Source organism: Ictidomys tridecemlineatus, chromosome 13 (assembly GCF_052094955.1).
Source record: "Ictidomys tridecemlineatus isolate mIctTri1 chromosome 13, mIctTri1.hap1, whole genome shotgun sequence".
In the NCBI taxonomy this organism is placed as follows: Eukaryota; Metazoa; Chordata; class Mammalia; order Rodentia; family Sciuridae; genus Ictidomys; species Ictidomys tridecemlineatus.
Window position 1 is genome coordinate 46,162,594 of NC_135489.1, and position 23,480 is coordinate 46,186,073.

General features: G+C 42.6%; 1 protein-coding gene across 8 annotated transcripts in view; it reads left to right on the top strand.

Annotated features, from left to right (window-relative positions):
• The window catches only part of Slc35d4 (solute carrier family 35 member D4), a 120,973-nt gene extending 97,758 nt beyond the window's left edge, over positions 1 to 23,215 (top strand). For 3 of the 8 annotated variants that reach the window (XM_078030265.1, XM_078030262.1, XM_078030260.1), the window contains one exon: positions 20,935 to 23,215. In XM_078030265.1, coding sequence (XP_077886391.1) covers positions 20,935 to 21,155 — 221 coding nt within the window. In that variant the 3' untranslated portion in view covers positions 21,156 to 23,215. Of the gene's footprint in view, positions 1 to 293; positions 7,643 to 12,776; positions 12,842 to 20,934 lie in introns of those variants that run through there. The other 5 variants (XM_078030266.1, XM_078030267.1, XM_078030263.1 and 2 more) reach the window with 3 other exon arrangements.
• Positions 23,216 to 23,480: the final 265 nt, after the last annotated feature.

Consider the following 23,480-nt stretch of genomic DNA (forward strand, 5'->3'; position numbering starts at 1 on the left):
AAAAAAGAGAGGGAAGAAGCTCTCCAAAGGTACCATGAAACACCATTTCAACAGACTCATTAATATGCCAAGAAATGTGGGTACCAAAAGGAAATGCTGGTCACTCAACCCAGTGGAGGTCTCTGAAGGTCTGCCTGGGTTATAGAGTTCAGGGTTCAGGTGTTGCTCAGTGGTAGAGCACTTGCCTAGTATGTGCTGGGTGTGATCCTTAGCACTGGGAAAAGAAACCCAAAAGATCAGGGTTTTGGTGCTTGAATTCTACTACCCACTCTTCCTCCCTTCTTGGAATGTAGACCAAGAGAACATATGGACAAGGAATAGCCGGCAAGTGGCAAACAAAGTTGGGTTGAAAATAACACCAACTCAGCCAGGGCTGAGAGACATCAAGCGTTCTGCGCCCTGCAGGAGGTGATGCTTGCTTTCCATTCTCCTCCCCCAAACCCAAGAGGTGGAGAGTCAAGAGAGTATTATTGCATGGATTTGAGAGAAAAGAGACCACATGGAGTGTGGGTTCCCACCTTTACAACTCTGGAATCCCACTAACTAGTATCATGATCTTGGCAAATGTACACAGTCAAATGAACAGTTCTTCACCTCGGAGTGAAGTTGAAAGAGAAGGATGGAAGTGGAATCTGAAGAGTTCCTTCCCCGTGGGCAGAAATGGAATCAAGAGGAAAAGGAGCTGAATATCCTTCTTGCCTCCAAACTGCCCTGGTCGTCACCATCGGTCACACATGTCTGAAGAGAAAGAAAGGACTATTGCCCTAAGCTGGTGTATACAAAATTCCATACTGTGATTTTTTTAAAAGTTAATTAAATTGTAATGATGAATAGATGTCAGTAATCAGAAAGAGATTCAGAACAAACTACACAAATCCTCCCCTCCTTGCCGCACCCTGGCATTCAGCAGCTCCAGGGAGATAGCAGTTGGTCAGGCCTGGCTTGAAAATCAGATGCTCAGATCTCTCTGGGTCTGTTTTCACTTGTACTTAATAAAGGGAAACCTTCCACTTGAGGGTGTCGTACCTTGTTTGCAACAACAGAAACAACTGGGGAAAAACAAATAAATTGCAAAAACTGAATTTTTAAAGAAATGGCAGAAAGCAATAAGAGTGAAATTAAGTAGATTTCCAGAGTGAAAAGAAGCCCACCTAACTATACTGAGTCACGTGGGTGGGGGTGGGGAAGGAGGGAGAATATTTGCTCTTTCTGGCTGTGAACTAAGGATGTGGCTTTGTCCAAGAGGAAGAGATATTTTCAGGGAAGAGATACCAGCAGAGTTTTTAGCACTCATATGGAACTGGCTTGATGGTTTGGAAACTGGGGGAACTCCAGTTTTCTCATGAGGTGGTTGCTGAGTTCTGGGGCAGTGCATAGTTGCAGGCTGACTCAGAAAGGCAAACAGAAAACTCTCATAATCTTGGGGTGTGTAGGAGACAAAGTCCTGCTAGAAGGAAGGGCTTGAGACAAATGTGTGTCATCTGCTAAAGACAGTTTCCAGATTTTGAACCTGCCTGGGATGGAAGGCTAAATAGCTAAGGTCAAAACCTTTGAATGGGATTGGGGTTAGGGCTCAGCGGTAGAGTGCTCGCCTTGCACATGCAAGGCCCTGGCTTCAATCCTCAGCACCACATAAATATAAATAAAATAAAGATATTGAGTTCAACTACAACTAAAAAATAAATACTAAAAAAAAAAAAAAAAAGCCTTTGAATGGCAGAACTTTCATAAATGAGGAGACAGAGATCCACCAAGCTCTTAAACACAACTTTGGGAAGATCACACCTGAGAGTCTAGATAAAATAAAAGTGGACTAAGTTACTAAAGCTGCAACCCATGTCTGAGTCTCAGTCCCTGAGTGCATTAAGGCTATCTCCTATTCGAGGAAAAACTTGCTAGTAGAAGGTGTCATCTAGTCTCCATAGTTCTTTTATACACAGTGTCCAGTACACGATTAAAGATATAGACATGTGAAAAATAGACAGGAAAATGTGTCTGAAAATCAAATGGGAGAAATCATAGAAACAAACCCACAAATGAGCCACACATTGGAATTAGCAATAACTTTACAATGACTGGATATTGTGTTAAAGAAAAGAGGAAAATATGGACAAAATGTGGAAAGAATTTCAATGCAAAATTGGAATCTGTAATAAATAAGTTATAAAACTGAAAAATACATCTGAAATTAATAGATGGGTTAGATCTAAGAGCAGTTCTGGATACAATGTAGCAGGATTAGTGAACTTAAGGTCAATAGCAATACTTGAAGTGAAGCACAGAGGAAAAAAAATAACGGAAAACATAGAACAATGTACAAGAGACATGGGGTAAATACTTAAAAGAGCCACACACACACACACACACACACACACACACACACACTTACATATACATATATATATATATTTAAACACTTCCATTTTGTATACCTTTACTTTATTTATTTTTATGTGGTGCTGAGGATTGAACCCAGTGCCTCACATATGCTAGGCAAGTGCTCCACTGCTGAGCTACAACCTCAGCCCCTAATATATGTTTAATTGGAGTTCCAGAAGAACAGTAGGAAGAGGTTGAGCAGAAGCAATATTTGAAGGGATAATAACTGAGAATTTTCCAAAAGTATTGCAACACATCAACCCACAGCTTCAAGAAGCTCACCAAACCCCAAACATTGTATTAAAAAAAACAAAACAAAAAAGCCCCCCAAAACCATAATTAAGCATATCCTAGTCAAACTGCTGAAAATCAGATATAAAGAGAAAATCTTAAAATCAAGTAGAGAAAAAAGAAATTATTTTAAATTGAGGAAACAACCATAAGCTTTGGAAGGCTGACTTTTTAACTAAACTATGAGCACCAATATGCAAGGAAATGACATCTTTAAAGTGCTAACAAAATGAGGGGAGAGATTGGATCATCTCCCTACTCCATTCCTCTGTTTCTACTTTAAAGAACTTGTTACCAACCTCTTCAAAATTACCATGAAAATATTAGAGAATTAGTATGGAAGATTTTTCTAGACTCTTTTGCTTGTTTGATCTCCTTATTCTCAGATTTCTATTGAGTCACAAAACCTCAGATTTAAATCATTATAAATCAAATGCAGTCATGCATATTTTGGATCGATCATGTTCTAGAATAGAATATAGATGTTACAAGAGAATAACTTTTCTATAAAATGGAAAACCTAACTATGATGAATGCATAATGTACGTTAAGATGTTGGATGGAGTGATTTAGAGTTCTTTGTTACTTAAAATGTGACCATGACACCAAAAAGCATAACAAAAACTAGTTCAAGGGTCTAGGAATATTGCTTAGTTGGTGGAGTGGTAGCCTAGCATGCACAAGGCCCTGGATTCAATCCCCAGCACCCCCCCACACACACACACAAAGTAGAAGTAGTTCAATTGAACTTCATTAAAATTAAGAACTTTTGAACTGTAAAGGATAAGCTCAAACAAATCATATATCTGATGTAAGACTTGTATTTAGAATTTGTAAAAAATTCTTATACCTCAATAATAAAAGATAACCCAATTTTTTGAGGGGCAAAGGATCTAGACAGTTCTTTGAAGAAGATGAAAAAGTCCATGAAAAGATGGCCAACAAGTCCATGAAAAAGTACTCAATATCACTGGTCATCGGGGAAATGCAAGGCAAAACCACATGAGATATCACTTTATTATGATGACCAAAAAAAAAAAAAAAAGGTAATAACAAGAATGGGAAGAAATTGGAACCTGCATACACTGCTGGTGGGAAATGTAAAATGGCATAGTTAATGACAGTCACAGTGATGATACAGTTAGTGATGATGGGGTCTTGTTTGACTGTGTTCTGGCTTATCTCATCAATGTTATAAAGTGGTCCTGTGATTTTTGACAATTTTATGGATATTTTTACTCCAACTAGTGATCTATCAATAATTGGGAGATTCGACCCTATTTATTACAAGGAGAGCATCTAAAAACCATCCATACCAGGGTCTCTAACAAATTTCTATTTGATTGACATGCAACAGAATATTAGTGAGTTATTTGTATTTTAACTTCTCACAAAAGTCTGGATATGGAGTCAAAGTTGAGAACCACTGAGCCACACTGACATCTCCAGGGCTTAGCAAAGCTTCCCTGGTGGGTCAACATAGAGGTGGGAAGAAGGCTTGGCATAGGACTCAGGGGAACTTGGTTTTAGTCCCAACTCTCCCCTTGTAACTATGTACTCTGAGCAAGATATTTACCCTTGTGAGCTTTGATGTTTTCATCTGTGAAAATGGGTTAAGCACCCTCCTGTGCAGCCATGTCGTGGGGATCTCATGAGATCACACATGTGGCACTGTGAAGGCTGATGTCTGGAATATTTTATGTCCTCATTCTGGTTATTTTCTTCCATGACCTAGATACTCACATTACATTTTTAAAATTTTTTTTTCTCTCCTATTTCTTCTCCCATAGAATGTTGGAGTTTGGTAAAAGTCACCTAAGATTTTTCCTGGATTAAAATTGATCTTGCCTTCACATAAGCCTAATCTCTTTTGTCCCTCTTCTGTGTTCTCAGTCCCATTGTGCTTACAATAAATGTTTCTCTGATGCCTGACAAAACTAATGGTTCATATGTTTTAAATGAAGCGATACATAATTATACTGATCATGGTAATAAATCACCAGATGGGTAATAAGAGTTAATTGAATATTTGAATAATGCCAAATAGAGTTCTCAGCCTTAGCTGCGGTTTCTATCTCATGGATATGGACTAGTTCCTTGGATACTAGAAGTAAAAGCCAGGTCTCCAATTATAAACTTTACATTAGATTTCCTCAGTTACCTAAAAGGGAGGCCTGGATTAGTAACATTCATATGTGAGTTTTCTACCTGGACTCCAAGACTGTCCACATAAACTTCCAGCTCCGTGGTCTATGAGAGAGCAAGTTCACTGTTCATGAAGATGTGGCCGGGCATTCACATAGCAGGCTGAGAAAATAGGTCTTGTGCCATGTTGCTGAAATTGAAGGTCTAGAACAGAACCTACTGTCACGTGGGCATTGGTCCAATGCAGTGGCTGTTTGTAGGTCTAGGTTAGACTCTGAGCTTCTGTAGTCCTCCAAACTCCCTGTTAATAATGGTGCAGCTTGTCTGGGACCACACTTTGCATGACAGATAGATGATATTGTTCTGTCCACCAGCGCTTTCCATACCTTCTTCTGGGGAAATGTTCCTTCCTGTGCTCCAGCCTTGAAGTTGAAGAATGATCTTCTGTATTCTTATAATACTCTGCCTCTCTAGTCATAATCAGCCAACTGCTCCTGGACCCAATGAGAATCTTCACTGGCTTGTTTGGACTTGGAACCAGAGAGATCCAGTCTCAGATCCTTTCTTTGGAGCTCTTTTTAGTCCTGGGGAGGTCATTAATCAATGGGGAGGGGCAGAGAGAGAGTGTCCCTGTGGTTGTCAAGTTCTCAGGGCTAGTTGTCCTTCAGATGTGAAAAGAGAGTTAAACAAACAATATTGTGATCGTAGTGGTTTTATTACCACTAGATCACCACCGATGTCTAGTGCAGTTGTATAAAATCTAACAGGTGCACATCACACCAGGTCTCTGTTGTTAGCCCCTGGACATTCAAAGCACAACCTGATTCAACAGACCATACATTTCAGTGGAGTTTGGCATGTGAAGTAGGGAGGTGGGGTGTGCCCGATCCATTCATGTGTATAAATGGAGTTCAGGTCAGGAAAAGTTTTCTAGGGATGGACTTTGGAGCTGTGAGTAGGAATCGTGTGGACGGGCCTGTGAAATTGTTCCAGGCAGGGAGAACTCTCTGAGTGAAGGCAAGATGACACTATGAAGCTGTGTTTGAAAAAATGACAGCCAGCTTAACAGGGAGGTGCGTGACTTAACTAATTCTGAAGGAACAGACAATGGATGGTCTTACGTGTGTCATATGTACTTAAGAGTCATATGTACTTAAAAAATACTAAAAAATAATCCTGCCTCTCTCATTCTCCCACAGTTGCCTCACTATCTGGCAGGTTCCCACTAACACTCTCCTCCTCCTTCTTATTTCCCTTAAACAGAAAATTTGTCTCAGGATTGAAATGAATGTTTAAAAAACAAATCTGATCCACTTTAAATACCAAAATCTGTTTAAATAACACAGAGGTTATGACATCCGTTGACAAAGCCAGGAAGTTCAAAGCCCTGCAGTCGGCGCGTGGCGTTGAGTTCTGCTGTGGTTGGCATTGCTCGGTGAGGGGCAGGTTCTGGTGTTTGTTTTTCAGGTCTGAGTGTGTGGAGGACACAGGCCTCAGACGATTCGACTCTTCTTTAGGAAAAATCTGCATGTTTTAAAATGCTTTTTAATAGCAAGAACAATAATTGGCAATAATGGTTATTTCTTAATGTCTTTTGAATGGTGAGTTCCAAGAGTAACTTGAAGCCTTTTTTAGGGGCAGACTTTAGTCATTTTAAAGGTTTTTTTTTTTTTTTGGTCTTGTTTTGTTTTAAATATTTATGCTTTTATTGACATTTTTGGAGGACAAAGTTAAATTTGTTGTGTCTAGTGTGTGGGGCAATATTATTTCATTGAAGGTGGTGGGAGATTTCAAAGGGGTTCCAGCCCTTCATGGATTCTCAGGGTAAGCTCGTTGCAGTAGGGTCCATAACATCTAGGACCTGATTGTCAGCTCAGAAATGTGGGGAGCTTGGTCTTGTACCATCATCATGGAGTGAGGTTCACTGGGATTGATGTCTGTTGCTTGGATGAAAGGGTTGATTGGTACAATGGGACACCAATCATCATTGATCAGCCCTTCTGGAAGACCAGTTCTATGACTCCAGTGTAAGTGAAGATTGTAGTTAAGAGGACAAGGACTGGCCAGAGCCAGGCAGGCTGGAAAGCTCCCTTCCCAGATTGGAGACCAGGGTGAAATGTGGAATGCTAAGAGGGAACCTGGTGTAACTCTGGAGTCAGGATAAAAGCAGGGTCCCATCCTGTGGATTGGGTGGCCCTGGGTGACTGGGGTGCAGAGAGAGAGAGTATGGAATGGTTGAGGGCTCCTTCTGTGGCTCCAACCTTAGTGCTCCTCCCTAAAGGGTCCTGTTTGAGACCTTGTACTCTAATCAGATGATCATTCAGTGCTGTGGTTTGCTTGTCCCCTCCAAACTCATGTGGAAACTTAATTGCCATCATAACAGTATTAACAGGTGGCAACCTTCGAGAGATGATTAAATCTCAAGAGCTCTGTCATGAATGAATTGAAGCTGTTGTCTTGGAAGTAGTTTCCTGATTAAAAACAGTTGAGAGGCTGGGGTTATGGCTCAGTGGTAGAGCACTCACCTCGCCCATGCTGGGTTCGATCCTCAGCATCACATAAAAATAGATAAGTGAAATAAAGACGTTGTGTCCAACTACAACTAAAAAATAAGAAATTTTAAAAAACAGTCGAGCTCAGCCCAGTTTCTTCTCTCTGTCTTGCACATGCTCTGTTGCCCTTCTATGAGTTGTGACACACCATAAAGGCCCTATCCAGAAGCCACTGCCATGCTCTTAGACCACCCAGCCTCCAGAATCTTAGCAAATGGACCTCTGTTCTTTATTAATTGCCTCGTTGATGATGTTCTATTATAGCAGAAAATGAACTGAGACCATCAGGAAGCCCCCAAGACAAACAAATATCAAAACCAATACATTCCTGCAACCAGTGTTTGGCAAATACTGGTGGAAGTGGGTAGTGAAGCTCTTGGGATCTAGACAGAGAAATGAAGGCTGGGATCAGTTTTGTGCTTACATGTTCTTGGTACTGCTCTGTGATCCATTTGGCATTTGGTGACCTTGCCTTCAAGGAGCTGGAAATTAGGAATTAAAGTTATGCTCTTGATACACACACACACACACACACACACACACACACACACACTCCTTTTTAAGCTCCCAAGGTATTCCAATACCCCAAGTTATTTCTAATAGGAAAAAATAGACTCTTCCTATTGGACCTCTCTGTATAAAGTTTTTTTCCCCCCCAAATAAGAAGAAATTTTGTTTCTGGGTTGAAATGAAATGCTTCTACATATGTTTCAGAGCAAATTATAAGTTTTCAAGCTCTTGAAGAATCTCTCCCTCAGAGCTGACCCTCCTAACAAGCAAAAGTACTGTGCCTGTTTCTTGTGTGGGTGACTGAGAGATCAGCAGTGGCTCTCAGTCTTTCCTTCCTTACTAGATGCCAACTGAGCTCCAGACTGGGATGGTTTAATGTCTTTGACCTCAAGTTCACAGACTGGAGAGGAGAGATCAACTTGTAAACACATCATTGACAAAGAGACAAAACTGTAGGCGGTTTGTGAGGCAGGGAGAACAAATGCTCGGGGGAGAACAGGTCAAGCAACAGGGCACTTGGGAAAGGTTCCTAGTGGACCCATTTTTTGTTACTATAACAAAATACCTGAGGCAAGTAAAGAAAAAAAATATTTATTTAGCTCATAGTTTTGAAGGTTCAAGGGCATTGCACTGGCATCAGTAGTTCTAGTGCTGAACTTCTTGCTGGCAGAGTCCCAAGGTGGCACAAGGCATCAGATGGCAACAGATGGGGAATATGCATGTTTATGTCTGGTCTCTCTCCCTCTTTGTATAGAGCCATCAGGATTATAGTCATGGGTTCCCACCTTAATGACCTTATCTACTCCTAACTACTTCCCAAAGCCCCACCTCTAAACACTGTAGTTGTTTCCACCCTCTTGCTGCTATTGACATGTGAGTTTGGGGGTTAAATTTCCAACTGAGCTCAGGGGATAAACCATAGCAATTCTGAAGAGTCCTTATTTCAGAGCAGCCTAGAGAGGAGCCTTGAGATTTAGTCGGGCAGAGTTGGGGGAGTGAGTAAGAATTAAGAATTCAGGCAGAGAGAAGGAAGTAGATTCTGTGTGTGTGTTAAAATAAATATAGGTTTTACCTCTTAACCATTTTTAAATGGACAGTTCATCAGCATTATATTGTTGTGCAACTATTACCCATCTCCATAAATTTGTCTTTTTCCCAAACTTTAACTTTGTGAGTTTCTCTGAGTTGGATGACTAAGTACCTCATATAAGTGGAAGCAGTTTTTGTCTTTCTGTGACTGGCTTATTTCACTTAGCACAGTGTCTTCAGGATTCATCCATTTGGTAACATTTCAGAATCTCCTTTCTGTCTCTGGCTGAATCATATCCTGTCAGATGTCTGTACCACATTCTGTCTGTCCAGCCCTCAGTGGACACTTGAGTTGCATCTGATTGTTGTACATAATGCTGTTATGAACACAGATGTGCAAATACCATTTTGAGCTTCTACTTTCAGTGGGTTCTTCCCTTTCAAGCAGCGTGGAGCTTGTGTGAGCCCTTTCTTGTGCTCCTGGCTATAAGAAAAGGTTAACTTAGGGGTCAAGGACTTTGTTCTACCCCTTGCTGTTGCAAACCAGTAGGGTTCCTGGAGCAAGTCACCATCTCTGGGCCACAGTCTTCTTATGAACGAAGGCTGTCCCTTCCACCTCTCTGAGGTTCTACCCCTTGGTGACTTTGTGTGAAACATTCTGCACCTAGACTTGGACCACTCAGCTTCTCCTGGCTTCTCTTTCCTCCCTGGTGGAATTAGAAATGGAGTAGACCATTGATGTGACCAAATTGTTAACAATGGCACTTTGGGTTAGGCCAATGAAGGCTCATGGTGCACAGAAATCTGCCATTTTGCTGAGCCATGAATTTGAACCTCACACACGGTGAGGCTGATGTGTGGAAGCAATTCTCTTAGTGGGTAAGCCAGGCTGCCCAGCTGCCCAGTGTCGACCTTGCTCAGAGGCATGGCTACCTGCTGCATGCCCTTTCTTAAGAATTGGCTTTTGTGAACTGGTAAAACTACAGCAACTCTGTGCAAAAGAGAGAAGAAGAAAAAGAAAGAAAATGCCCCTAAAAGGAGAGCTGACTGTCAGGGCTGGTGGGGAAAGGAGAGCCAAGTGGAGAAGCCTAAGCAACTGACAGTTCTTCCTGAAAGAGTGGCACGCCCAAGTGCCTGATGGCTCTGCCAGGCAAACAACTTCACTGTACATTTGTGACAAAAAATAAGACACACCTATTTCTAAGACTTTCATTGAGCATCTCAGCCAGCAGCAGACTCACTCATTGAAAGAGAAAAATGTCCAAGAAGTTTTAGAACATGGCTCAGGAGAAAGGCGGGAGGCTACACAAACATTTCCAGGAAGGAGCAGATGGTGCAGGCACCAGCGTGGTTTACCAAAACCAATCTTGTTTGCAAGTCAGGACTGGTTTGAAAATTTGAAGATGTGTTTTTGTTGGCTAATGGTGCCGTTAATAGGAAGAAGCAGGCCAGCGGCCTGTGTCACAGCTGCCGGGAATCCTCCTAGGCTGAAGGAGCTCCTGTGGGACAGAGGCACCAGCCCCAAGCTGTGGGTGTGGCAGAGCAAGGGAGGTGTCCCTCTTTCCCAGGCTGAAAGAGGCAAAAAGGAGAAAACTGAAAAAAGGAGAGAAACTGAGCAAAAAAGGGCCTCATGTAGCTGATAAAAATGGACAAAGGAATGACAATAGTGGTGAAGAAATAGAAGTGGCCGGGGGCCCCTTCACAGATGTAGAGAAGCGTTCCCTTACACCACATTGCCACCACGCTGACATCCAGCAGTAGGCTGCGCTCTTCCCCTCAGTGCCAAGAAGTGCATCTCAATTAGCACCATTCCAGGAAATGTCCAAGAGGTTGCAAAAGGAAAGAGAGATTACAAGGTAGTTAATTTGGGTCAAGATCAAGGAAGGAAAAACAAGAAAGAAAAAAATGACAATAAAAATAGAAAGGAACATAATGAAAGCAGGCACACACTATAAAATCATGACTCCAAATGGCTAAATGCTAATCTATTGGGAAACTAGATAAGATACATTTTTGGAAACCATATACATGGAAAACTTTTAAGACGCAATAAAAGACTTGACTGGGCTCTTAACGGCTACCACAACTAGAATCTCCAGGTCCAGGGGCCTTGGAATTAGGGTCAACTTTCATGTTCAAGAATGCTTTATCCTTTATAGGAAGACAGTGAAGCAGGTGGACTAACTCTTGTGCTTTAGTGTAGCCTTGTTTCTAAAACCAGATGACCACATTGCAAGGTAACACAGTGTTAGCCCTGCCTCACTTATGACCATAGATGCACATGTCCTAAGTGAAATGTTGTATTTTAAAAAAGAAGAAGAAGGAGGAATGAGGGACAGCTGTCATTCATTGTGTCCTTTAAGGGGGGAAAAAACCCCACCACTCACTTCCCACTTTGAGAAATCTTTCCTTTTGTCCCACTTTGCAGTTGTCCCTCTGATCTGGTTTCTACTTTCTTTTTTTATTTTCTTTTTTTCTGGGGACCAGGGATTGAACTCAGGGGCACTCGACCATTGAGCCACATCCCCAGCCCTATTTTGTATTTTATTTAGAGACAGGGTCTCACTGAGTTGCTTAGGGCCTTGCTAAGTTGCTGAGCCTGGCTTTGAACTTGCAATTCTGCTGTCTCAGCCTCCTGAGCCACAGGGATTACAGGCATGCACTAATGCACCCAGCTGGTTTCTACTTTCTTATCCATGAAAATGGTACCTAGATCTTTTCTGGTGGTCCAGAGTTTTGCTGCAAAGCAGTGGAGAAAATAAAGTTTGCAAAAAACTCAGAATGTGAGGCAAACAGGTAAATCAGAAAGTTTCAAAATGTCATAAAGTTTACATACAGAAGGGTTTGGGTTTCTGGTTCCAAACTTCTTTCTAAGATGCTAAATGAAAGATGTTAAGTGGGTAAGGAGTTGGTTCATCAGACCTGCTCCCTCCTTCTGGCCATCTGCTTCTTGCCTTGTTCCCATCCATGAGACCTAAAGAGGCCTCTAGGGCAGCATATAAAGTCTCATGGGGGATGGGTAGTTGACATTTCCTAGGGTCTCCAGCATGAATGACCCTCATTCCAACACGACCTGCTTCCCACCTCCTCTTACAGCAAGAAAGCAGATCCTCAGGATCACCTTCTTCATGGGACCTGTTTTGACCTGCAGAATACAGAATTCTGGAGGCAAGAAACAGCTTGTCTTAAGCAGTTGTTCCAAGTGTGGACAAGGTTGGATCATTGGTTCACACACAATCTCTGTGCCGGTTGCTCAGAAGCACCTCTGGAGTCTGGGTCCTACAACTGCCATTCCTAAGAGACTTTTCTGGAATTTATAGCTCTGAGAGGTGTAGGGATACCTCTTCTCTCTCTTTTGGCTTCTGATACTTGCAGATCATTAATGATTTAACCGCTCTCTTCCCTGGGAAGCTCCTGGTATCTTAGATTATGTAATGGGCCGGAAAGATGGAACTAGGGGAGGTGGCAGAGAGCGATGGTGCTGTGGACAAGGCAGATTGACAGATACATGTGTGTTCGGGAACAGGGTAGTGAGCAGCCTTAACTTGGAGATGAATTCCATATGTGAGGCAAGATGGAAATGAATATAGTTAATATCCTCCTTTTGTGAGATGAGGAACGTTGGCTGTGTGCCTTTTTTTTATTCACCTCCAAATCAGACTAGGATTTAGCATTTTCCAAACACTTTGCTCAGAGGCCACACTAAATGCTGGGGACTAGGAGGTGTGTGGGGGAAAAGGACACAAAATGGAAAGACATGGCTCATGTCAAGGGGTGTGAAATAATATGATGTAAGCTTGTGAGAAATGATTCGGGGGGTTCCCAGAGTCCTGCTGCTCTGGTGATCTTTTGTTGCAATTCTTTCTGCAGGTGGTCACAGCTGTACTATCAGTATTACTGTTTGATGTGACCCTGACCAGTCCAATTGTGGGATGGTAAGTCTTATGCAATGAAAGGAAATGCAAATTTGTTGTTTGACTTTCAACAGGATACTAATTTTTGCTCAAATGTGGAAGAAAGAGTATGTATTGGGTGTATGTGTTCATCCTAATGTAAGTCTTGTATTAGTAAAAGCTTTTGTATTAAAGAAGACTTTACTGATATGTAGATTGACAATCAGAAGAGTGAATATATCACTCTCATACATGACTCAAGACCACAGTGCTGGTTGGTGGGAGCTGGTGCTGGTACCTAGGTGTACCCATGGCATCCTGGTTTCTCTCAGGGCTTCTTGAATGATGCTTTGGGTGCTATCGAAGCCACTGAAACAGCAGTGTTATTTTTAAACATCAGTAGGAGATTCCTGTGGGAGAAGAGTGAGGGGCAGGACTGGTGGCCCTGTGGAATACCATGATGGGTAAGTCTAAGAGATGAACTTGAATCTCGTGTGGCCTTGGCCTGGGAAGGCTTATTCAGTAAATAGATATTTACCCATGCCTAATATGTGTCAGGAACTGTTCTTTAAAGTAAGAAATTGCTGCCTCTGTGGTGTCCAGAAATGCTCATTCCCCTGCCCAAGGCAAGGCCATATCTAAACCATCCCACACCAACAGAAATGAGTATTTTGGTTCACAGCACTAAGAAAAGTGATTCCAGACTTCTCTCAGGAGCCACTAATGGGGGGCATTTTCTGCCCCAAAAAGAAAAATTAGGAAATGCTCCTGTACCTTCCTCCTCCTCCTCCTTCCCCTCCTCCTCCTCCTCCTATTCTCCCTTCCTCTTCCTTTTAATAACAACTAAATATTTATTGAGCAAATACTGTGCTCTCAACATTTTACCTTACTTTTTTTTCCACTTTTACAACAATCCTTCAAATTTTCCATATTCAAAAGATGAAGAAACGGAAGTTCAAGATACTGTAGCCATAAGATGATTAAACCAGGATTCAAACCCAGAGCTCTGTGTGTCCAAAGCCCCATAACTTTCTAGAACTGATTTAAAAAGCACCACAGACTTGCCTTCAGTATAGACAGTGTACCAGGTGGAATCTCATAAGGGAGGGATGAGAGAAGTTGGCTTAGATGTTCCTCTTCCCACCCAAGTGGTGGTGTTACTATAACAAATACCAGAGTCAGTCAGCTAACAAGGAGAAAAGGTTTATTTTGGCTCATGGGTTTTGAGGTTTCAGTTCACAGTTGCTTGGGTCCGTTGCTTTGGGGCCTATAAAGACACAGGACATCATGGTGGGGAGCATATGTTGGTGGGAGATGCTCACCTCATGGCAACTGGGAAGCGAAGAGAGAAAGAAGAAGGGACTGGAGCCCACAGTCCCATTCAAGGACACATCCCTGATGACCTCACTTCCTCCCACTAGGCCCCCCCTCCTACAGGTCCCATCACCCCCCAATAGCACCCCAGACTGGCAGCCAGGACTTCAGCATGTGGGCCCATGAGATCACTCATCCAAACCGTAGCAGTGATATGGGATATATAGATAATTTAACAGCAAAACAGAGGGATCATGACTGAAGCCAAGACAGTTCTGATTCTTACTTAGGGGCTGAATCAGGAAACAACAACAACAAAAAAAATGTCCAGGGTAGCATTTTTAGGGCAAAAGTCTCATCATCTTTTATTTTAATTTGAATATGATAGCTATGATTCCATCAATCGTTGTATTTATTGTGTGACTGCTGTCTGCAACATATATGGAAACCATTAAAAAGCATAAATCATCATCCATCCCTCAAGGGGCATTCAATGAAAAGGAAAATCAAAAGCTTCATTTATGGGATGGTAGAATAACTGCTGTTTGAATGCCCAGTGAGCATGAGGACTGAAGGAGGGAGAGAAGACAGGAGTACTTGGAAGAAAGGCCTGAACTAGCTTGAACCTGAACCTCATGCAAAAGAGAGAGGCTTATGTAGACCAAGGGATAGGAGGACTTAGCCCCTGTCACCCAGGCAAAAAAGGGCGGAGGTGCCAATGGTGAGACTCAGTAGTTTAAGCTGGGGCTATGGATCAGCCACTAATCCATGCTCCCTCTTTCTTCTTCTACACTTAACTTGGAAAGAAATGACATTAAATGGTGGGCTGGTTGATGTCCCAAACCCAACAGCCAAGGGAGAAAACATTTGCCTCCTGGGACATTCTTAAATCTCTTCTCCAAATTTCTGTATCCTTAACTTTCGTGGTATTCGTCATGATGGTGTTTTGTTTTGATTTTTGGTAATGGAGCTTGAACCCAGGGGCCCTAACCACTGAACTACATGCCAAGCTCTTTTTTTTTTTTTTTTTTTTTTTTTTTTTATTTTGACAGGGTCTCACTAAGTTGCCCAGGCTGTCCTTGAACTTATGATCCCCCTGCCTCAGCCTCCTGAGTTGCTGGGATTATAGGCATGCACCACAGCACCAGGCTTAGTCTAAATTCTTGCTTTTCTTACACATAATACTTCAATCAATCATATTTTGTAAAGAATTTCAGAATGAACCAGAAAAACACAGGTGTTGAACTGAGTGTGAGAAACAAGAGTTAGACAGTTCACCAGCGACCAGGAAATGCTAAGTCGGGATATTAAAGAGGCTCTAGTCTGCAAGAGGCTGTGTCTCTAGACTGTTTCACATCCTGTGAACTTGAGGGTATGCCCCAAACAAAATGGAAAGAAATGCTGTGTGTATCCAAATGAAGGAAGCAGCATGTGTGATTATTGCAAAAGGAACCTTGACTTTGGAATTTCCTGAATTTTTTTTTTTAAACTCTTGGGGTTAAGAATGGTGTGTTTTTAGCCTCAAAGAATTTTCCTACCACAAAGTGAACCACCAGAAGGGGCGTGTCAGACTGTAATTCACATTTCTGCCATGCAGAGAGCTAGTTGTATTGTGTCTGCACTGGGCGTGTTCAGGTGTGGTTAAGTGACCATCTCTTAGAGGGATGGGCTGATCATTGTGGTGTGGGAATTTAGACCCATCAGAAGTCACACAAGGCAGGGGTGACAGCCTATTTTTTTAAAAACCTATTGCATTTGCCTATACAGTTATAGTTTCTTGTGTTTTGCTTTTCAAATTTTGACTTAGTCATCGACATTTAGAAATTGGGTGATTTTCTTATACCAGTCCAGCCTTCCAGATTCTTTTGAAAATGTGGAACAGCTGTTAGTTAATGTGGGCCTGCTCTTGCTCATAGGAGCATTGCTGCAGTAGACAGAGCTGCCCTTGCATGTGGCCAGGTGCTCTCCAGTTCTGCACAGCCTTCACCACCCCTGGGGTCCAAGGACCTGCTCCAGCTGACATCCTGTATCCAGTCTTTTGGATGTTCATTCATGCCACACAAATGCAGGGCTAGGCTCTGAGGCTACAGAGGTAAACTTAATCCCTGACTCTGGCAAGGGTCCCACACATGTCATTATCCACTTTCTTGGGTGGATAGCAGCTTAGTTGCACAAAATAGGCCATCTAAAGTTGAGTTTCTCACTCTGTAGACCAATGGTATTTGGGGCTAGATGATTCTTTGTTGTGGGGACGCTGTTCTGTGCCTTGTAGGAGGTCTAGCAGCGAAGCTGAACCTCAACCCACTAAATGCTAATAATACCTCCTCAATCGTAATGGAAAATGTCTAGACATTGTGACATGCTCCCTGGGGAAGTAAAATCACCCCCCTTGGGAATCGTTGATCTCAAGATTCATGGAAATGAGTGGGAAAAATACCATTTGAAATTTCAGCAAATTGCAAAATTTGCACATCTCTTAATTAGAGATTTGGATCAGCTCAGGGGTCAAGTGCTTAGTAGCACCTCTCGCCCACTCTGGATCTGGCTCTGGAAGCACTGGTGATGCTGAGTGACAGCTAGGTGTGCACACTTATCCTGCCCACAAGGCTGCAAGCAACTGTAGCAGAAGGGCTGGTTTTTGTGTACCTTTATATCTTTAGTCTAGCACCAAGTACATGCTGAATGAATACGTATTGTATCCAAGAATAGTTTCCAACCTAAGTAACCCATGTGGGTCAATTTTCAGTCTTTAATTAAAAGCAACTGTTCTTGTCCAGCCATTTATCATGTTTTTAATTATAAAAACAATCTAGTTCAAGCTCAGTAATTTAAATATCGAGATTATATTTAATCATTTGGTTTTTAATTAACAGTTTTATGGCATATATCAATAATGATTTCCTCTATTCTAAACTTTCAGCAAAAGAGGTTCTCACATACAAGAGGGAAATATTCTGATGTGGTAGCAGTATCCCTGTCAAGTAGAATTAGTTGTGGAGACTCTTCTCTAAACCCCCTTTTCTAGACCAGGAAGGTCACCCTTGTCTTTGGAATGGTTTAGGTACAAGGCGAGAATGGAAATGCCAAGTGTTTATTCTAAGGATTCCACAAACAATTTTTCTCCTTTTTTCCCCCCTCCTCCTCCCATTATTCATTGAACCTGCGTGCCAGTCATGAAGATTGCTCAAACTCCATCCTAAAGCAAACCTCACCAACACTAAGCATCTTTAAAAAATAATCTTAAATCATCTTGGAGTAAAGATGTCCCATCCCTTTGATTTTAGGGGACCTCTTTTGCATAGGAAGAATGAATTTAGGGGCAAGAAGGGCTTCCCCAACACATACCAAAATACCATTAGAATCATGGTGTCTGACATTTATCAATTTCCCATTTGAATTAAGAATTTGAGGGCTGGGATTGTAGCTCAGTGGTAGAGCGCTTGCCTTGCACATGTGAGGCACTGGGTTTGATCCCCAGCACCGCATAAAACTAAATAAACAAAATAAAGGTATATAAAAAAAAATTTAAAACCTCCTCTTTAAAAATACTAAGTAGAGGTTTCTCAATCATTATTGCTCATTACCTAATCTCAAGTTTTCTCATAATTTATCAGATTATAAACTGTCACTCACTGAATCCCAGAGGGAATGGGACATTAGTCAAGATACATTTTAGTAAGGAAGAGAGCAAAAGCAAAGTAGTTTGGAATATAAATGGGATTTGAGAGAACCAGTATAATTCAATCATTTGCTGAATAAATATTTATTGGGTGCCACATTAGGTGCTGGGCCTGCAGCCAAGCAAACGATATGGTCTCCATCCAGTCTGTTGGGTTCAATAGGAATCAACTGAATAACCACAATATAAAATAACCACAATGTAAAATTGAGATGAGGCCCTTGGTACCCCAATAGGAGAAGAGAGAAGGGCTGGGGAGGGGCTGAAATAGCCCCCTGAAAGAGCAGCTCTTGGTGGCTATTCCTGGCCACATGTCAGATGTTTATGCCTTAGCTACATGAAGTGTGTTCCTTTCAGGAATGACGAGGATTATAAAATTTGCAAACAGTTCAGTCAAGCTCTGGCTTAAATAGTTGTAATGCTATTAAGAATCCGGGACCCCGTGTCCACTTCTCCTGCCGTTTAGAAAGCAACATCAAAGCTGGCCTCCCTGGCTCGCTTCACAGTGAACGAAGCGAGGTTGTTTTCATTTTTGCACTTGCTAAGCTCCTTGGGTGTTTTGTAAAGTAACTCTGCCAAAGGGATGAAATGGGGTTGTTACACTCCAGCATTGTTCTCGGGCTGTGGGAGGACAGGTGGCAGAGGGCCAGTCTGCCCCGGTCTTCTCCCTGGTGATTAGGAGGATTAGTGGGAAGTGTATAAAACACTGAGCCCCCAGTTACATTTGCAGAAATAAAAGCCATCCAAACCCATGCAAGCTGCACACAGCCTTCGCATCCGATTGCAGGGACTCTCTACTTGCCTGGGGATTGAGATGCTGCAGGCCATCTTAAGGGGCTACTGAGAAGAAACAGAAGATCTGCTTCAAAGGAAAAGCCTAGTCTTTGGAAGGAAAGCCTGCGTGGGCTGAGAACGGCTTCTGCTTCCCTGTTATCTCTTCTCCAAAGAGAAAAGAGCACAGAGCTCCCCGTCCCAGTTTCTGGGGTCCTGAACTAGACAAGGGACAAGCAGGTTCCCAACTTCACATGTGGGTTGTGTTTCAAAATAGGGTCTTTTGGAACTCGCACCACAGTTTCTCCCAGAAAGTAACCTATAAATGATGTCTGTAGATGAGTGAAGTCCTCAGAGGAGTACTTGATTCATAACATAGATACTGATTCCAGGCACACAATCGTGGGTTCAATGGAATTGATGGATTCTCAGTATTTATAATATGATTTCAGTCGGAAAGAAGTGATTACATTGCCACTTGGAGCTTAAGATAACTCAGTGCTCATCTCCCCTGCCCCCTCATCTCCATTGTCCCTCTGTTGTTCCAGAGGGCAGCACCCTTGTACCCCTCTCTCAGTGACTGGCTCCTTAACCCGCATGCACTCTGCCCTTGTCGAGAGAGGGGGGCCCTGGTGGCTTGGGGGATTTTCCCAATCTCCAGGGTGACGAAGGAATAGATTCTTGCTTCAGAAAGTAGGACTTAGACTCACAGGTGAGGTTATAAGATGCAGAGGCGGAGTCATGTCTCAATCAGGGCCAACCCAGTGCCTCCCTAGAGACACACTTGTTCGGTGTCAGGGTGTCAGAGCTACTCGCCAGTGTGACAGGCTGGCTTACACAATGGGACATGTCCATCACTAGACATCTTCAGGTTAGGTGGCCGGCCTGCTGTGAGATCCACGGAAAGGGATTGCTATTCTGGAAACAGAATTGATTAGAAAAATTCTCTTATTATTCTCATAATTTATTGATTGCCCATGGTTGCCAAGCACAGCGGTGATTGCTTCAGGCATATTATTTCTAAGCCTCACAGAAGCTTTTAGAAATGGTCAGCCTCTGTGGTCCAGATGGAAGAAGTGAGGCTTAATAAGACCACATAGATAATAAATGCCTGAGCCAAAACTTGAACTCAGGTTGGCCTGACCCTAAGTTGACTGTGTTTACATTCTCACCCATAGTCAACTCATTCTTGTATTAGAAGTATAAAATTGTGCAAGTTACCTTGATATCAGAGTCACCCACATAGGTGACATTTTTTACTGGGACTGTACTGTGAGTAGCCTGCATGTATTTGATATATTCAGCATCCCAAACATGTTAGAAATATGAAGGTGTTGGGCTGGGGTTGTGGCTCAGCGATGGAGCACTCGCCTTGCATGTGCGAGACCCTGGGTTTGATCCTCAGCACCACATAAAAATAAATAAGTGAAATAAAGGTATTGTGCCCACAACTAAAAAATAAATATTAAAAAAAGAAATATGAAGGTGTTGTCATCAGAGTGTGTGTGTGTGTGTGTGTGTGTGTGTGTGTGTGTGTGTGTGTGTGTTGTGTATGAGTACACAAGAGGACTGGTGTGTGGATAGAGATGAAGGGAAGAAAAGCACCTCTTCTGAAAGGGTGGTTGGCTCCTAGGTAGAGTCTTTCACCCTCAGGGACCGACTGTCATAATCCCTTGGTGATGGCCCCGCCCAATGCCCAGAATGACAGGGGATTCAGACAGACACCAGATTGTCTACTGAGAAGTTTAAAATAGAAAATGGAGAGACCTTTGGAAGTATTAAATTTTAGGCATGTTAAAATATTCAGCTCTTTTTTTTTTCCCTCACTCACTGTCTTTCATCCTCACACTACTTCATTTTCAAATCACTGACCCTATTTCTTTCTGGTGGAAAATTCATGATTCCCCATTTGTATGCTCACCTTTCAATGTTCTGTTAGCCTAAATGAAATGCAAAGATTCACAGTGTATCCCCTTACCAATGATCAGACTATGGACCCCTGCATCATTTCAGAGCCATGAGTCCTCTTTAGCAAAAAGCCCCTGAGGGCTCTGTGGGAAGCCTTTCTATCTAGTGTGCTTCCTCCAGGGAGCCCGAGCTGGTCAGGAGGAGCAGGACACACCATTGCCTTCCCTGAGGGAAGGTGTTAAAGCTGGTCTTCCAGCCCCCTCACCTCCCTCGCTGTATCGGAGGTTTGCCCCTGAGTGGCAGGTGAGTCCTGGATTCCAGCTAGAAGGAAGGCAGTCTGGGTTGGTATGAGAATTGCACTCCCAGACTGAAGGAGGTGTCCCCTGTTCTGATCTGTGTGGGTGCCAGGCAGCTTGGGTGATCTGCAAGGAGTGAGAAGCTAACCTCATGCCATTGTTTGCAGCCTCCTGCTTGGTGGACTTGGAGAGGCCTTGCTTGTTTTCTCAGAGCGGAAAGGTTCCTGATAAAGATGGGCAGGAAAAGAAGACTCACAGTTTACCAGCTGGAAATCACAGAGCCCTGACCTCATCGCATCCTGTTGAGAGGGTCAGAACAAAGAACACAAGGACAGTGACACTACACCAAGGCTCCAGGTGGGCAGAGCTGGTGCCCTGCCCAAGCTGAATGTTTGAGTGGTGGAAAATGCAGAGGCCCCACCACTTCTCATTGCCTCAACGAGAACTATCTAAAGCCCGCCAGGCCGCATCAGAGAAATGGTCTTTGTTATGTCTTCCCATTTTGAGACTCTCTCTTGACTGGGCTGAACCCAGTTCTGCAGAAACAGGAGGAACAGGATTTCACCATGATGGCTCCTCTCACCTTGGCTGACCTGCAGCTTTCAGTTTGAGGTCATGGGCCCACGGTTATTTTGTGGTATTTTTTTTTTTGTATGTGTGTGTGTATGTTGTTTTGTGTTTTTACACTTTGGAAATGTCCATTCCTTGTGCTGGAGCCCACACCCACCCATGTTGAAGTGCAGAGAGACGTGCTCCCTCCAAAGAGCCTTCACTGGGGGCAGGGCAAACATGTGGGTTATCTGGGGTCGGGCCAAGTAGGAAGCCTAAAGGACACTTTAAATCTAGAATGAGTGATGACCTTTTGTGGTTGATGTTTCTATTTATTTCCTGCTTCTAAACTGCTCTTGATGCTTGTAAACTGGTCAGGATGTGTGTTGTGTTGACTTCTGCATACTCTTTTTTGCCCAATGTTGGGTTAAACTGGTAACTAGGTGACTAGCTGAGGGAAAGGGGTTTAAGTACTGGTGGATGTCTTTCCTGGCAGGTGAAACAAACGAACAATATAGAACATCCGTTTACATGTGCACACTGTTACAAGTCATCGAATACTGAAGTATGTTTTTCAGACCAGATTAAAGATTGTATTAAAACTATACCTTGCGTCTAGAAAAGAAACAAATTTACATGAAATGATCACTTGATTCTGAAGCCACCAAGAAGGTTTAGAAAAATAATGAAGTTGTTTTTTTTTTTAATAATAAGTTTTCAAAATACTTTACTGCTCTGTCAGAGGGTTTGGGTCATGTTTAGATGACCAGGGAGTATTCTTCAGCAGGAGGGCAGGCCTGTGGTGTTGGATACCCACATCATTGATGGAGAACCCCGCCCTTTTCAACACCAGGGAGCTGTGCCTTGTTCAAGCTTGGCCCTGTGAAGAATGAAGTCAGCTCCATCCGTGGCCATTATTTCTGCATGTTTTCTCCAACTTGTTGGAAAAAGAAAAAAGATAATGAAACAAATAGGAATGGATTTGTGTATTTGGAACTTGAGTACCTTAGAATTGGTTCCTTGTCTTTTCCTTGTCTCTGCTTCTCATTTCAGGTTAAAATGTTCAGAATGACCTTTTCCTATATTGGTTTGCTGTTTGCTTTTGTTCTTCATCTGGGATGTCAAACTTTCTACAGACTGAGACTCAAATAGGAAATCTGGCTGTAGAACTTTCTTTATTCTTTGGCTCCCACAAGACTCTATACCACTGAGGCCAGCTCTTTTCTCCTTGTAGAAAGTGGCGTCTATCCAAATGTCATCTTATGTCTGTCTTTTCAAGTGCCATTTAAGCAAATGGGGATTCTTCAGGCAAGAAAGAACCACACAGTTAGCAAGTCCAGTCCCATTTTCAGAATGGACCATACATTTTTTTTTTCTGAAAAGTTTTAGACTCTTTTAGTTTTAAGGATCTCTAGCAAGGATGTTTTTTATTATGTATTTTTTTAAATTTATTTACTATATTCCAAAGTCATATTGTTTTTAAAACCTCAGGTATTTTCTTTGTCACCAGCAAGAGGCGGAGGACAAGGTGTTTTTTTCAGTATGTCCTCCTGTCTCCTCCAGTTTCCTTCTGTTTTTCCTTCTGTTTCCCCGTGGCTGGGCTTTTTTCTTCAAGCTGTAAGTACCATCTTTCACACCCAAGTCCACATCTCAACTCTGAATGCAGGGTGAGCCCAGCGGTCTGTGAGACTAGGGCCTTCTCAGATCACTAGAGTCCCCCCAGCTCACATCTGCCATGGTTCTCTGGGCCTAGGGACCCCACAAGAAATCTCCAGGTAACCCCACGTATCCTCATGTCCTATTTGGCCTCTGAATCTCTTGGTCCTTGATGGCCCCAAATCAAAGCTGGAGGGTTTTGTTTTGTTTATTTGTTGTTTTAAATAAAGAATATGTTTTCTATGTGGTTGTCCATTATTACTAATCGATCTGATGTGGAGATTTAAAAAATTAAACCATTTATTTTCTTGGTAATTTGCCTTTCTTTTTCTTTTCTTCATCTCTGGCAGGGGTTATTGCATAAAACATTATTGGTATCCCTGGGGGAGGGAAGTATCGTAAACACAAGCCCAGGCTCCTCCTTCTACCACACTTGAGCCTCCTCTCTCCCAGGAGGGAAGGGCACACCCAGCCCCTTTTAGACCTGGGCTGTCAACTGTAGTCCTGG